This window comes from Helobdella robusta (assembly GCF_000326865.2).
Source record: "Helobdella robusta unplaced genomic scaffold HELROscaffold_77, whole genome shotgun sequence".
Lineage (NCBI taxonomy): Eukaryota > Metazoa > Annelida > Clitellata > Rhynchobdellida > Glossiphoniidae > Helobdella > Helobdella robusta.
In genome coordinates this window covers 359,785-375,217 of record NW_008705439.1, presented here as the reverse complement: position 1 = coordinate 375,217, position 15,433 = coordinate 359,785, and the positions used below count along the sequence as shown (strand labels likewise).

At 36.9% G+C, this 15,433-nt stretch overlaps 1 protein-coding gene across 1 annotated transcript in view; it reads right to left on the bottom strand.

Moving 5' to 3' along the window:
• Window positions 1-14,975, bottom strand: part of HELRODRAFT_194466 (hypothetical protein) — a gene marked incomplete at its 5' end in the record, with an annotated part of 15,525 nt that extends 550 nt beyond the window's left edge. The window contains 33 exons of the mRNA XM_009031685.1: window positions 267-480; window positions 871-1,616; window positions 1,868-2,317; window positions 2,483-2,661; window positions 2,911-3,545; window positions 4,719-4,933; window positions 5,063-5,133; window positions 5,221-5,542; window positions 5,798-6,235; window positions 6,434-6,677; window positions 6,840-6,965; window positions 7,466-7,601; window positions 7,859-8,076; window positions 8,273-8,389; window positions 8,539-8,761; window positions 8,944-9,094; window positions 9,173-9,373; window positions 9,618-9,735; window positions 9,944-10,138; window positions 10,375-10,494; window positions 10,729-10,891; window positions 11,012-11,100; window positions 11,216-11,308; window positions 11,625-11,780; window positions 11,995-12,114; window positions 12,524-12,682; window positions 12,839-12,885; window positions 13,133-13,241; window positions 13,330-13,422; window positions 13,569-13,748; window positions 14,109-14,168; window positions 14,297-14,374; window positions 14,826-14,975. Of these exons, the coding sequence (XP_009029933.1) occupies window positions 267-480; window positions 871-1,616; window positions 1,868-2,317; window positions 2,483-2,661; window positions 2,911-3,545; window positions 4,719-4,933; window positions 5,063-5,133; window positions 5,221-5,542; window positions 5,798-6,235; window positions 6,434-6,677; window positions 6,840-6,965; window positions 7,466-7,601; window positions 7,859-8,076; window positions 8,273-8,389; window positions 8,539-8,761; window positions 8,944-9,094; window positions 9,173-9,373; window positions 9,618-9,735; window positions 9,944-10,138; window positions 10,375-10,494; window positions 10,729-10,891; window positions 11,012-11,100; window positions 11,216-11,308; window positions 11,625-11,780; window positions 11,995-12,114; window positions 12,524-12,682; window positions 12,839-12,885; window positions 13,133-13,241; window positions 13,330-13,422; window positions 13,569-13,748; window positions 14,109-14,168; window positions 14,297-14,374; window positions 14,826-14,975 (6,616 nt within the window). The remainder of the gene's footprint in view (window positions 1-266; window positions 481-870; window positions 1,617-1,867; window positions 2,318-2,482; window positions 2,662-2,910; window positions 3,546-4,718; window positions 4,934-5,062; window positions 5,134-5,220; window positions 5,543-5,797; window positions 6,236-6,433; window positions 6,678-6,839; window positions 6,966-7,465; window positions 7,602-7,858; window positions 8,077-8,272; window positions 8,390-8,538; window positions 8,762-8,943; window positions 9,095-9,172; window positions 9,374-9,617; window positions 9,736-9,943; window positions 10,139-10,374; window positions 10,495-10,728; window positions 10,892-11,011; window positions 11,101-11,215; window positions 11,309-11,624; window positions 11,781-11,994; window positions 12,115-12,523; window positions 12,683-12,838; window positions 12,886-13,132; window positions 13,242-13,329; window positions 13,423-13,568; window positions 13,749-14,108; window positions 14,169-14,296; window positions 14,375-14,825) is intronic.
• Window positions 14,976-15,433: the final 458 nt, after the last annotated feature.

Below are 15,433 nucleotides of genomic sequence, written 5' to 3'. Positions count from 1 at the left end.
TATATATATATATATACACATAAAAATACATATATGTTCATTATATGTACATACATACATGCATGTATGTATATATTTACAAATGTTAATGTTTTTGTTACAGTTCAATTACTATCATCTGCATCATCATTGCCATCATTATCATAATTCCTATGGGCACTATTCAATCATCCAACCATCACGTCGTCATCATCACCTCTTCTCCAGCCAGGGTGTGTATATATAATTATCAAAGTTCGATGCCGATGACGATGACAACCTCTTACTGCTTTTATCAGTACTACATTTGTCGCCAGCGCGTGGCGATTTTTTCCTCTTATGCCGATTACTACTGTTACTAGCTGCCCGGTTAATAGCACCACGGCCATCTTCTTCATCATCATCTTCATCGTCGTCGTCATCGTATTTTTTCGGCGGCGAAGAGTTGAGCCATGACTTTTTAGGCAGTGGTGCTAAAAATGATGACGACGATGATGATGGCTGTGGTGTTAGTGGAAACGACGGTGATGGTGGTGGTTTCGGTAGTGATAACGATGATGACGCTGTAGTTTTACTGTTTTTATTCGTCATAAGGAGCGATGAAGATGTTGTAGCTGCTGCTGCTGCTGATGGTGGTAGCAAAAATAATGATGATGATGATGAGCACGACGATGATGATGATTCTTTCCGAGTCCGGCTTATCTTTTGATTGACAGTCTCTTTAACAATCTTTTTAATCGGCGCTGAAGTTCCGCTCTTTTTATTCATTTCTTTTCTCTTCATTTTCTTTTTCTTCACTCTATCCCCATCATCATCATCATTTCGATCATCATCATCATCATCGTGATCATCATCATCGTCGTCGTCGTTTACAATCTTTTTCTTAATGACGTCATCGTCATCCTTTTTACTTTTACTCTTATTTTTATGAATTTTCTTACGACAGTCTCTGTCGATACTATTGTTATTATTATTATTATTACTATTATTATCAGTAGTAGAAGAGGTATTATTATTGTTATTAATGTTTTTATTGTTACTATTCCTGTGTTTATTCCCTGCCAATACATTGGAAGCCCCTGTAAGAGCGAAACCAAATGAATTTAATTTATTTTTCTCCTTATTATTACTATTATTATTCTTCTGATTATTATTATTATTGTTTTTGTTGTTACGGTCCTTTTCCATGTTATCTTTTTTAACCAATTTATTATCATTAGTTCTTTTATTTCTAACTAAACTATCATCATTCCTCTCGTCTACGTCATCATCATCACCGACGTCATCATCGTCATCGTCATCATCGCTTCGTTTCTTTTTACTCTTTTTCTTCTTATGTTTTTCTGTCTTATTATTATTATTATTATTGCCTTTGCTTTTTTTAGAATTGCTCAAAACTTTCATAGTTCTATCGCTACTTTTATAACTATCTTTATCGATTTTATTATTGTTATTATTAGTGTTGTTGTCGTCATCATTATTTTTAGCGGAGCTCCTACATGTGCTCTGATTGGCTGAAAGAAGACATGATTGACATTCAAACTCCTCCTCCTCGCCGGGTAACTCATCCAGCCCCACACATTCCAAGTGGTACCATTGTTCGCAGAGGTCACACTGAACCCAGTTAACTTTGTCGCCTGTTTGTTTGTTTGTATGTTTGTTTGTATGTACGTTGGTTTGTATGTTGGTTTGTTTGTATGTATGTTGGTTTGTCTGTATGTTTGTTTCTGTGTTTGTTGTATGTGAGTGCTTATTTGTATGTATACGTTTGTAGGTGTACGTCCGTGTTTGTATGCCTGTATGTGTATGTTTATATGCTTGTATTTCAGCGCATCATCATCAGCATCATCGTCTTCAACATCATCATTAGCAGCAGCAGCCAACTAACCTGTAGGCTTCAAACAGCCAGTAAATGAGCAGTATTCCCAATTATTATTGGTAGAATTACTACCATTATTGCTATCAACAGTACTACTATTTTTATCACTCTTATTGTTATTTTTGTGATTATTTTGTCTCTTTTTGGTAGCTGCGACAGCAGCTTCACTTCCTTTAATAATGAATCCTTCAAAATTATCATCATCGTCGTCGTCGTCGTCGTCATGCTCATCATCGTCGTCATCATCATCGTCCTTCCTTTTCCTTCGTTTCTTCTTCTTAAATTTTCTTTTAGCATCTTTTTTGTTGGTCGACAATGAAGCTGCTGCTGCAGCTGCAGACGACGACGGTTTGGGAGATGCGAGTCGCGATGGCGACGGGAGGAATGACGATGACGTTGATGACGACGTGGGCGATTTCGTTGCTTGGCTCTCTCTTTGCCTCAACTTTTTCTTGCCACCTGCTAAATGTCAATCATCATCCTCACAATCACCTAATCACCAACATCGTCATCATCATTATCACCACAATAACAATCATCATCATTATCACCACAATAACAATCATCATCATTATCACCACAATAACAATCATCATCATCACTCTTGCCACCAATGCAACATACCTCCAGAAGCCTCTTTCTTCTTTAGAACGTTATCATTAGATTTAATCATCTTAGCCAGTTTTTTATTATTATTATTACCGAATTTTTTCATTTTACGTCTTGAAACATCATCGTCGTCGTCACCATCGTTATTTTTACTTTTATTATTTTTTCTTTTATTCTTCTTCTTCCTCTTCTTGCTGTAATCGTCATCGTCATCCTCATCGTCATCATCATCATCATCGTCCTTTCTGTAAACAACCTTGCTACTATCATCATCGTCATCGTCATCATCATCTGAATTACCATCATTCTTTAGAAGTTTCTTAAACCTTTCATTGCCAGCAGTTTTTTGGGTGTTGTTTGTTGTTGTTGTTGACGACGATGGTGACGTAACTTGTTTAACTAATTTTGATTGGATGTTCATTTTCTGCATTATTTTTTCCGACTTTTTCATTGGACGAGATGGCTGAGCTTGATTTGGCTTGAGATAATCACTGCTACTCCTATCAACATTATCACTGCTGGTGTCAATGGTCTTCTTTTCATCACTACCATCAACACCATTCCCATAGTCGTCATCGCTTCTGCTGTTTATTTTAACGTCGTCATCGTCGTCGTCTTCATCATCGGTGTATATATGCTTTTTGGATGGTTTCAATTTAGAAGTTTCTCGGCTTTGGGTCGTACCATTTGTTGGAGATACCTGGTTATTGAGTTTGTTTCTGTTTTGTTGTTGTCTGTCGCTGGCTACATCATCCTCACCACCACCACCATCATCGTCGTCGTCATCGGCAACGCCGTCACCATCGTTGTCGTTGTAATCTCCAGCAAGCTGCTGACGCTGCTGACGTTTCATGCTGTCGACGAGCTGTAACTTCCTCCTCTTATTATTTTCCTCATCGACTCTCCTCTTGAACTCATCCTCCTCCAGCTTTCTCTTCTTCAGTTCATCATCTTCTCTCTTTTTCTTCTCCTCCGCCAGTTTCTTCAGCCTATCAGCTTCTTCCTGCTTCTTCTTCCTCTCTTCCTCCATCTTGGCCTGCCTTCGTTGTTCTTCCTCTTTGCGAATTGATTCAGTCAGCTGGATGAATGGATGGATGGATTTATTTCTTGGAATGGCGACGACTCGATCGGTTGGAATTAACGAAGTTTTGTTTTATTCATTTAATAACTCTAATTCACTTGACAACGAATCGTTTGTTAATAGTGTTAAAAAGTTCTACAATCTGGAAGACTTTAATTATAGTAAAAAAGGTAATTTCTAATGATCTTGATGGTTCAAAATTAGATAAAACACCTTTCAAACTTATTCAGAGGTTAAATAATAAGCAAGGTAAGTTGCCAGGCTTAATTGAAATTATCAAATTTCGTGTTGCTAATAAAGTTGAACTGCCAAAACATGTTGCCATGAATACGGGAAAATTCCAGAACTAAGAATTGAACACTTCTTTAATTTATTTCAATTTAAACTTTAAAAAATAGAAAATAAATTGAAAGAAAAAATAATGATAGAGATAGCACAAACAGTTCACAGTTTAAAACCAAACAATCCTAGTGTTAGTTCAGCCTAACACAGGCTGTACGTTTAAATGTTCGACGAACGAAGTTAACAGCACCACAAAAGCTAAACAAACTTGTTGATAATAACGAAAATGCTACTAAATCATAGGCTAACACTTTTTTTACGTATTCTATAAGAAATACCTCTCTATATGTATTCTATTTCATCTTTCAAAATCTAATCACATGTGTCATTTCTACAAGTTGGCCAACATGTTTAATATAAAGCAATTACATATTTTGTCTTCCTTGGTTTTTATTTTAAAATTGTTAAAACTAAACTACTGCTATTCACTGTATAATCAACTTACATTATATCCTAATCCTAGTTTTAAAATTTTACGTAATAATAATGATTTTTATCGGCTGGGTGGCTTAGTGGAAGATTTTTTTTAAATATTCTTGGTAATATAACAATTATTACAATCGTAATATTCGTCATCATCATTCTCGTCCTCATTTTCATCACCCTCATCATCATCACCTTTAATAAAACCACACACAGCCAACCAACCAGCCACACACAGCCAACCAACCAGCCACACACAGCCAACCAACCAGCCACACACGACCAACCAACAACACACAGCCAACCACACACAGCCAACCACACACAGCCAACCAACCAGCCACACACAGTCAACCAACCAGCCACACACAGCCAACCACACACAACCACACACAGCCAACAAACCACGATCTTTTCGTAGCACGAGTATAGCAGCAGTCTCAACTGTATGACCTCCTCCGTCTCAACATTCAGGGCCGACATTTCGACCAGTAACTCGGTCAAGGTCGTCTGCGTGGCCATGCTAACGTCCAATGAGATGAGGCGAGGCCTGAAAATCGGGTCAGCCGTTATTCGGGTCATCTGATCGCTTATCCAATTGGTCGATATCCACGAGCCGTCTACCAATTAGATTTCAGGGTGGCAAAAAACAAATGTAATTGCTTTGATTGGATAAATGGTTGATTAACAAAATGAATTTAATATGCTCAAACGTCTGACTTCAAGTTTAGAAAAACAAGTGTACTAACCTTTCAAATCGGTAGATGGCATATCCAACAGACCTACAGCTACGACCAATTCTCTAGATGACAATACTTTCCTAGAAAGAGTTTTTTAAATTTTTTTTACCCAAAAACTCAAAACAGCCAACAACGACATCAAAAACAACACCCCTAGCAAAACCCACCTAGCTTTCTGCTGCCACTCATTCACGAGGTCAACCAGGTAGAGGAGGGCTCTGCCCTCAGGCATACAGACCCCACTCATGTTGTACCAGCCTGCCACGAGAGCCTTCAACTCATCATAGGTCGGCCTGTCAACCGAATCTTTGCATAGGTCACAGAGGTTGATTTTGGCGTTGTTTGGTGAAAAAGTGTTATTGGGATTGTTGTTTGGTGTTTGGAAAGTGTTGTTGTTGCTGTTGTTGTTAGTGGCTGTTGGTAGTGAAAGCGTAGGCGAGAAGAGCTTCATTGTCGGCTGGATCCCTGTTCGATTAGAGTTGTTGACATCTTGAGGAAATTATATGATGAAGATGATGATGATGATTGATGGTGGGAATGATAACAACAACACCACCACAATGATAGTTATGTTAATGATGATAAATGATACAACATCTTAATAATTATTTAAAATAATTAGACTAACAGGTTACTGCAAAAAAAAATTTTTCAACACCAAGCATGAATTTGTTTCAAAATGAAAATGATCAAATATTTATACAGTCAATAAAAAGCTACCTTGATTGGCTAGAGGGGACAGACCTCCACTTCCAAAACCCGGTGAGAAAGCTTTAGAAGGGCCTTGATTGGACCATTGAAACAACCCAGGATTACTATTGGTTGCTGAAAATGCACTGTTATTGGTTGGAGAAAATGCATTCAAAGACGGTGTAAAATTCTTATTAATCGGCATTATAGGTGCTAAAATGCTATTGGCTGTACCAAATATGTTAGATGGAGATGATTGGCTAGTCTGGAAAAGACCGCCTTGAATGTTATTGGTCGAAAATAAGCCAGAATTGCCCATGGGGAATGTACTAAATAGCTTATTGGTTGCCGGAAACGAAGGAGGACTCATGAAACTCATCTTATTGGTCGTGAAACTTGCAAACATAGATGATGACGAGGATGACGGCAATGAAGATGATTGGTTGCTGGTGTTGCTACTGTCCAATGGCGTCAATGTTGTTGTTGTTGCTGCTGTTGATGTTGTTGTTGGTCGTTCACTTGACTTGTTGCTAGAACCATGCTGCTGCTGCGATTGTTGTGGCAAACTACTGGCCAAAGTGGCGCAATCAGCTGTAACAAGTAAAAGATACTAAAGTAACTACCAATAAGTAACGTATTAAAGCACAACAAGACAGAAAGTACACAAAGCAAAATGCACCCACCACTAACCATAATAAATTATAGTACAGAGAACACAGCATCTAACATGTTCAGTTAAGTGTCGACCACACGAGCAATTGCCGCTACTAACGCTACCACCAACACCACTACCACCACTAGAGCTACTACTGCCGCTGCTGTTTGAAAGTGCATTGATGGCCTTACTACACTCGTATAACTTGTTCCTGATGTCGTTGCGAGCCGATACAAGTTTCGTGAAAGTCTTCTTGACAACCGACTGTAAGCTGTCCAACTGATGACGTCATTGGGTTCGAATAAATTAACATAATTATGCATGAAAATGTAAACAAGCAAAACATAAACACACACACACACACACACACATTCACACACACACAAAGTCTAAACAATCTAAAATAAATTAGAACCTCAAAACAAAGAAATGACAACTAACAGTGATACAAGTGAATGGGCATACAAATGTACCATCGTTGGAGAACTGGACCGCAGGACCTCTCCTACCTTGACCTGGGATGTTCTCGTTCAAATCCACTTTTACACCTAACTCCTTGAACCACGGCTAATATTATAACGACAACGATAATAACAATAACTACAACAACAACAATAATCTTAACAACTAGTAAAATAATCAAAATAACATTCAAAACAGTTTAAACAATCAAATGTTTAAGATCAACACAAATACGGAATTTTAGCTGAGAGAAAACTTCTAACCTGTAAAATGGACTTCCTAGACCCTTGAAAAAAAGCATTATAAACTTTTTGCTTCCACTGTGTCGCCATTTTTAAACGATTCTGTAGAGAATCCAAGATCTCAAAACGTACGGAAATTCCCATTCCCAACTCGATCAGCTGATCTAATTCATCCAAATGTAGACCGTGACCTCGGCTCTGAGTAGTTGATTGATTAATTAGGGTGGTCGATTAGTTGACTAATTGATCAATTGGTTGGTTGATTGACTGAATGATTGATAGATGAGTTTAATCAATAAACAAATGATTATTAATAATTAACTTTATCATTTCTAACAAAATTAATTATAAAAAATAATTAACTGTTTGAGTGAGAGCCAGGTCCTGCCATCTTTTGGCCTCCTTCATAAGTTCCTTGACCTTGACAAGCTGGTGGAGGTCAACGGAGGCAAGGGGTTCTGCCTCGTTGATGATCAACTCCAGCGTCTGTATAGTCGGCCTGCCATTGTTTAGATTAATATACATTAAATAAACTGATTATAAGATCGAAAGAGAGAGGAGAGAGAGAGAGAAAATAGAGTTTGCATCATTTGCACCATCAAGATGACACCATAAACCATCAAAATTTTCATCTTCTTCCTCATCGCCACCATCATTTTAACCTTCTTCAAAATTACCGCCATCATCTTAGCCATCATCATCATCATAATCACTGCAATCATCTTAATCATCATCATCATCATCATCATTACTAACCTGTCCCTAAGACACTGATCAGCTTTTCTTTCAACAGACTCAGCAACGACGACGAGCGATCTGACCTTGTTAATGGACGACTGGTAGAGGGGATGGAAGACCCCGGACGCCCCTGTTATGATCGTGTCGTTCAGCTTCTTCAGGGTGGGCAGGGTTAACTTGCTGTTGCTGCTGAAGAGGTTGTTGTATTCGTTCAGCCACTTTGCCTGCGCGAGGAGCTGTAGTAAAACATTTTAAACAATTCAATCTACTACTCTAACTCATCTTGACGCAATCCTTTTCAGTCCTCTTATCAATCAATCAACCATCCAACCGACCAACCAACCAACCAACCGATTAACCAACCAATCAACCGACCGACCGACCGACCAACAAACTGACCAGTTGTAATCTAGGGAGTTCTGGAAACTCAACATCGAGACTCAGTGCCCAATCCATAATTTCCTGCAACCTGCTCGGGATGGGCATAGAATCGCTGGACAGCATGCCGACGACCTCTCTCTGTAGCACCAGCACGTTATCCAGCAAATCCTATGATGAGATTTTTGCAGTTATTATACATTATTTTCAGTTATTTCACATCATAGCTGTAAAACTTTTAGAAGCAAAAAAGACACTGCATTCGATAAAATAGGTCAGCCAAAAATAGGTCAACCAATGAAAAGACAAATGAGACTGACCTGAATTAAACCAGCTTCTTTGAATGTGCATGGCAAATCCTTTGCTCTGTCACAAAATGCTTTCAATTCAAACAAATTCAACCGGCAAACAAACTGCTGTTGTTGTTGTTGTTGTTGCTGCAGAGGAGGAGGAAGATGGTGATGAGGAGGCGAATGTAGCTGCTGCTGTTGCTGCTGCTGCTGGTCCAATAACGAAGCTGCTAACAATCTCTGCTGCTGTTGTCTGGTTGTATAATTTAATATATAGGTAACGAATCTATCAGCTAATAAGAGCAGGGTTTTAAAAAACCCGTTATAACCATTTAATTTTTGGTTGGAAAGATGGTATAAACAAGTCACAACAACAACAACACAACAACGACAACAATCACAGTTGTTATTATTTTAACCCTAACTCTGACTGACCTGTTGCTGAGCTTCTTATTCATAAGTTCCCTGGCCATCTCGACCGAGCTCTCACACATGGTCATCTTTTCACGAAGTTTCGAAACCAGGTCATCTTGGGGTAGGTTCTCTGACGTCACTTCTGCCAGCAACTCTTTCAAGTATGAGATGTCTGCATTGTTCCATTATTAATATACATGTTTAGTAATGGTAAACGTTCATGCAGTATCTTTTTTAAAACAATCATAACCTGGTTTCTTCTGATTGGTAGAGAACAGAACCTCCCTGACCTTGGCCTTCCAATTGTCCAATGACATCGATCGAACTTTTAAATTTTCAACCAATTGCATGAGCTCGTCATTTGTGAACTTGTAACGAATGATGTGACTGGATGGCGGGCATGGACACTTCATGTCTGCTATTGGATCGTGCTCCAAACATATCAGACGTTCTGTGGCCATAAAATGATGATGATGATGATGATGACGATGGGGATTATGATGGTGATGATCATTACATTATGATGTTAATTATAACTATAAATAAAAATAAAATAGCTTCTTACATACAAATATTAATAATCATCCAGCCAACAAATCAGCCAGTCAACCACCAATCAGCCAGCCAAACAGTTACCAATGGACCGATCACGCATCAGGCAATCAACCAGCCAGCCAATGAAAACAACCGATGACCTGGGTCGAGTGGGCAATGGAGAGTTGACAGATAGCAGGTAGTTTTGCACACGTCGCACTGTTTGTCGTCGTCATTCTCGACCAGGTCGTAGTGGAAGCGTTCCGTTAATATTATGCCCTGGAGAAAGAATGAAAGAGAGAGAGTGAGAAAAAAAGAGAGAGAAAAAGAGAGAAAAAGAGAGGAAAAGAGGATGGAGATAGAAAAACAGAGATAATTAACACCCAAAATATTATCAAATCAGATGAATAAATATAGATAAGAAACTTAAACCAATCAACATATAACCAAGCGAACGATTGTTCTAAAGAAAAAAAAACTATCTTACAGCAAGCGCCATCTTGTGTCTAAGTTTTTTCTCGTTATCGACCACTATGATCAGATCATCGTGTACAACAGCGGCCATCTTCAAGTTTAGTGTCTTGGACTTTTCGGCCATCTCACAGAGGAGTTGGTTGTGGGAGAAGACACACTGTCTCTTGAACTTCCTGTAGTCTTCTATACATTCTCTGCCCATGTGTACCTGTGTTTGAGTGTGCGTGTGTGTGCGTGCATTTCGTGTACCGTCGTGTATATGTATGTGTATATGTATGTGCGTGTGATCTACCAATGTGTGTGTGTGTGTGTGTGTGTGTATCAGCGAATCAAACGAATGGATGAATAAATCAATCAATTATTCCTTCAAACCAACCAACCAACCAGCAACAAATCTTCACACAACACACACGCGCACACACACACACACGCACACACACAAACCCAGTCGGGAGGGCAGAAATTGACTGCCTCCGCGCAGTTGTAGCCCTGGTTGAACCCTGCATGGTACGACCTCGGAAAGGTTATCACGAACTCACCAGGGCACTGGTCTGTCCTGAAGACCTGGGGCACATTAACTAATGTTAACCAACCGTGGTGTAATGGTTCAGGTGTCTGGCACAAGTGTCGAAGTGACAGGGTTCGAATGCAAAGACATCCCTGCTTATTCATGAAACTACTGAGACGCACTAATAATAATTCTAAATAATTATTTAATTAATAATTTATTTTTATCAAATTATTAATTTTTAGTTATTAGTCAACTAATTAATTCGAAAATTTTAGAAAAGATCCTACAGGGACGCCATAATCCATAAGGATGTTGGGATTCAAGATGGTGGTCAGTTGGTGCAGGAGGTCAGGGGCGTCCTTGAAGAGTTCAGGGACTTCCTTCATCATGCATTCTTCCAGAAGCTCTGCGTGGGAGCCAGGAACCCCGTACCATGTTTTGGGCTCACCCCTTTGTGTGTGTGTGTGTGGGTATGTATGAATGTATGTTTGGATATGTATGTCTGTATTTATGTGTGCGTGTGTGTGTGTTAACGCGTGTGTATGGATGTATGTGGCGGATCAGACGAACCAATGCATATAATTGACAGAATAACTCCAATGGTCCTCAATATGCCACGAGAAACTGGAGAAGCACATCCCTATGTAAACCCAAGGTACCTTCAAAAATTTGTTCATACGTAGTACATACAAACACAAAAACATACATATACGAACGTACACACACGCACAAACAGACACGCACGCACGCACACACACAAGCAAACAACCTCACCATCATTCCAGATATATCAACAGAGACATGCTTAAGAACACTCATGTCCAGTATAGGCAGATTGTTGAGATTCCATCCTGATTTTATGTACTCCTAGCAATTTTCAACGTACAATTATTAATACTATAACACTACAACTATAATATGAACGCTACTACTGCCACTGCTAATACCACTACTGTGGCTACTACAAATACGACTATAGCTGCTAAAGTAACTACAACAACTACTACTATTACTATTGTTACTTATTATAGAAATTCAATCAATCAATCTTCGTTTTGCATCCAGATTGCGGTCAATGTTACTTATGATAGAAATTCAGTACTACAAAACAAAAGACTAGTACCAGTACCTAGTAAAACATAATAGTAGTAGTAGTTAGTAGTACAAAAGTTTAACCAGTAACCTCATCCCCAGAAAATCTATCTCTAGTTTTTTCAGTTGGGAAGCCACTCCCCTGCTCCCCTGAATGAATGTCGGCCCCGTACTCCACGCTCACATCCTCTTCCAAGCATTCCACTAATCTCCAGAACTCTTCTTCACAGGCTGAGTAAGGAACCAGCTGATGATGATGATGGGTGATGATGATGGGTGATGAGTTAGTAATAATGATGATGTCGTGAATGAAGCAGCTGATGATGAAGATGATGTACATTGGTTGAGATTATGAGAATGTAGTCAAAATGACAATGATGATGTCGTAAGTTACAAGGATTATTTAACATCACCACCACCACAATTCACTACCACAATCATCATCCTCCCCATCGACTGACATGTGCGGGCATATTGAAGTGATTTCTTTTAAAACCATCTGCCATGATGCCGAAACTCTCGAGGGAGTACTCGGTGGGTGACTGTTCGAAACCGTAAGCCTCCATCGGTCCAAGACATTCCTAAGTTATATTAAATAATAATTAATCACATCTCGAATGTGATGACAGGAACGACAGGACAACTCTGTCGGAGGTTGGGCCATAAACTTTAATAACTTAAAATTTGACAAAAGAACGAAGAAACTAACTAAAACAAATTATGATAGTGTAGTTAAAATTAGGCTGGAGAACATTTTTTTGCTTATAACCTCAATTTTTTGTGGATTTTCTACATAAAATGAAGTCTTTTCCAAAACAAAAACTGATTTTTACTTACTTACAAACAGCACTGCAGTTATATGAAGTTGTGGTTGTAAGATTTTTAATTGATTCTTAAAATATTTTTGATATTTTGCTACAAAAAAAACCTATTTTTAATAGAAATAAATTTGCCATATAAAAAAAAGTTGAACATCAGTTTGAGACAAACTTTGGCAATACACCTGGGGCACATCCAATCGCCGGGAGGTACTTTCTCTAGGGGGGGCATCAGACAGTAGGTGTGGTAGGCGTGGTCACACCCATCGCACAAGAGCATCAGAGGTTCGTCGTCACCACCATCACATACCTCACAGAAATATTGGTCTGCCTGCGGGTCATCAACAATATTAATTATAATTATAATAAATATAATTATTTAATTTAATTATTTAATAAATTATAATTATAATAAATATTATTACTGCAGTTATAATTTAAATTGTGAAATTATATTAAAGAAATAATTCATCTCCCTCAAATGTACCTTTGAGACGTATAGAGGGTCGTTCTTCATCAACATTTGGTCTTGCTCTGAAAAGAATAAGGTACATGAGCAACACTTTAAAATAAATTAAGCAATTGGATAAACAGAAAAAGAACTATAAACTACATGAATAAATGAATGAATGGAATGAATGAATGAATGAGTCAACCAGTCATCCAGTCAACCAGTCATCCAATCAACAATCAGCCAACAAACCAATCAGCCAATTCAATCATTTAACCGCAATATAAAAAAAAGTAAAAAAAATATTGAAAAAATTCAAAAGTCTGCCACCATTCTTTTGCTGCTTGATGACAATTTTAGTAGGCGCGTTTGTACTGGCCGACTCGTTGGCCTCGGTTTTTATCTTGGCTGGGACTGCTTCTTCTTTTCTGTAACATGGCTGAAAAATAAGAATAATAATAATAAATAATAATAATAATAATAATAATAATAATGATAATATTAACAAAGATTATAAATAGATGTACCAGTGTTGAGACCATCCTTCGCATCTTTTTTAATTTTCCGTTCGTCAACTTGGGTTCACTTTTAAAGTCGTACTGTCTCATTTCTTTGAACTTCTGTGAGATGGGGAGAAAATAGTAGAAAGAAAAAATATACTTTTTTGAATGTAGAATTCAATTGAAAAATTTATTTTTTTTTATCGTAAGCAAAGTTCCATCTAAAAATAAATTTCTAAATTTCCCCCTAAAAATCTGAAACAAACCTTAGCGTTTAGGGATTCTCCGGACAGAAATAGATCGTACGGATGTAAAATCTTCTCGTACTGCTGGCTGAGAATTAGCTCGCAGCCTCGACCTGGGGTATAGCCCATCAGTTGTGCCACTTTTATCCAGCCTTGGTCCTGTCGACAGACGTCAAAAAACCCGCCATTGCGTTTTACTATCTGTTGGTTGGTGTAGACAAATTGGAAAATAAGTTAAGTTAACCATTGAGACAAATAGACCATAATTATCAAAATAAAAATATTATGAATAATATATAATATTAATAAATAATATTAATAAAAATAAATTATATCTAAGAATAATTAAAAAAATAATTAAGGAAAAAAAAGTTGCCTTTTGTAACGAATAAAGATCAATAAACTTTCCATCCATCATTGGTAGTTTCAGTTTTATGCCCTAGATAAATATATTATTTAATTAATTACTCTAATTTAAAAATAACTAATTATTAAAAAAATTAATTTAATAATAATATTAACAATAGTTATTTTACAAAAAAAATAATGTTAATTCTTAACCTGTAATGTCCAGAATTTAGTCAGCAAGTGAATAAAATTCAGTTTAACTCTAGATAATGCCTGATAGAAAATAATGGTGATAAAATTTAGAACATTAATAATTAATAATAATTAATATTAATTATTTAACTCAATTTATATTTAATCATAAATAAGAATTATTGTGATATGAAGAAACGAGTAAGTACCTCAAGTTCATTGAGTTTTTGTATTCTTGGTGTGAACCTGAATGTGTCAACATCAACAGCAAATGGTGGTTGCCATGACTACAATGAGGATGATTTTGAAACATCATTTTTAGTTTATTTTATTTTTTATTTTATTATTCACATCATTACATTATTATTATTATATTAATGAAATAATAGAAATAAAGTTTATAAAATGTCAAGTAACATTTATTTTTATCTATTTTATATCTTATTACAATTTACTGAATGAATTACCAACACTTCAATGCAGTGTGGCATGCAATTAAATTTTTGTCACAATTTCAATTTTAATTTGATGAAAATTTTATTTTTTTGGAGTGATTTTTTTTACAAAATAATACAAAAATATTAATTAATTCAGCAAGGGATAAAGAACAAACCAAAAAAAACGAATGCACATCAAACCAATAACCAAACACCAAACAAACAAATAAATGAATGAAAAGTTAAATGAATGAACAAACAAATGAATAAACAAATGAATGAAAACGGCGGACCAACTAACCGGTGGTGGCCGAATTTTGCAGACACCATACTTTTCACCAATTGGGCGAATTTTATCAATATACGCTAGAGGGTCACAAAAATCCTCCCATGACGGTTCGAACACCGGAGCTTCCGGAGGCGGAATAAACTTCTTTTTTACTCCTTGCATGGTTTAAACGCAAAAAAAATGATGCAATTATCGTTTATTTAGCGAGTTTTAGTTAACAAAAGATATTCGCCATGTTTGTTTTTAAATGGACTGATAAATAAATAAATACAAAGAAAAAATTGTTTTAAATTCAAAATTATTGATAGATGCAAATGAAAGGTCTTTTGGATGAAAAGGTTTCATGTGGTGATATTCAACAAGTGACACAAGGACTTCACGAATGTATTTTGTTGTTGACCGCAATCTCTTTCCAGTAGTTGTCAGATTTTTCATTCTTTTTTTCCGTATGATGTACATCTACCAAAAACATTGTGGTATTTTAAATTTTGTTTTATCTTTGTAATCATTTCACATTTTAAAGTCTCTATTATCGTTACTCACCAGTTTTGATTTGATCGGTTGTCCGCAGATTAAAATTAAAAAATTTAACTCGACGTCGTCTCTATAAAACTCAAATT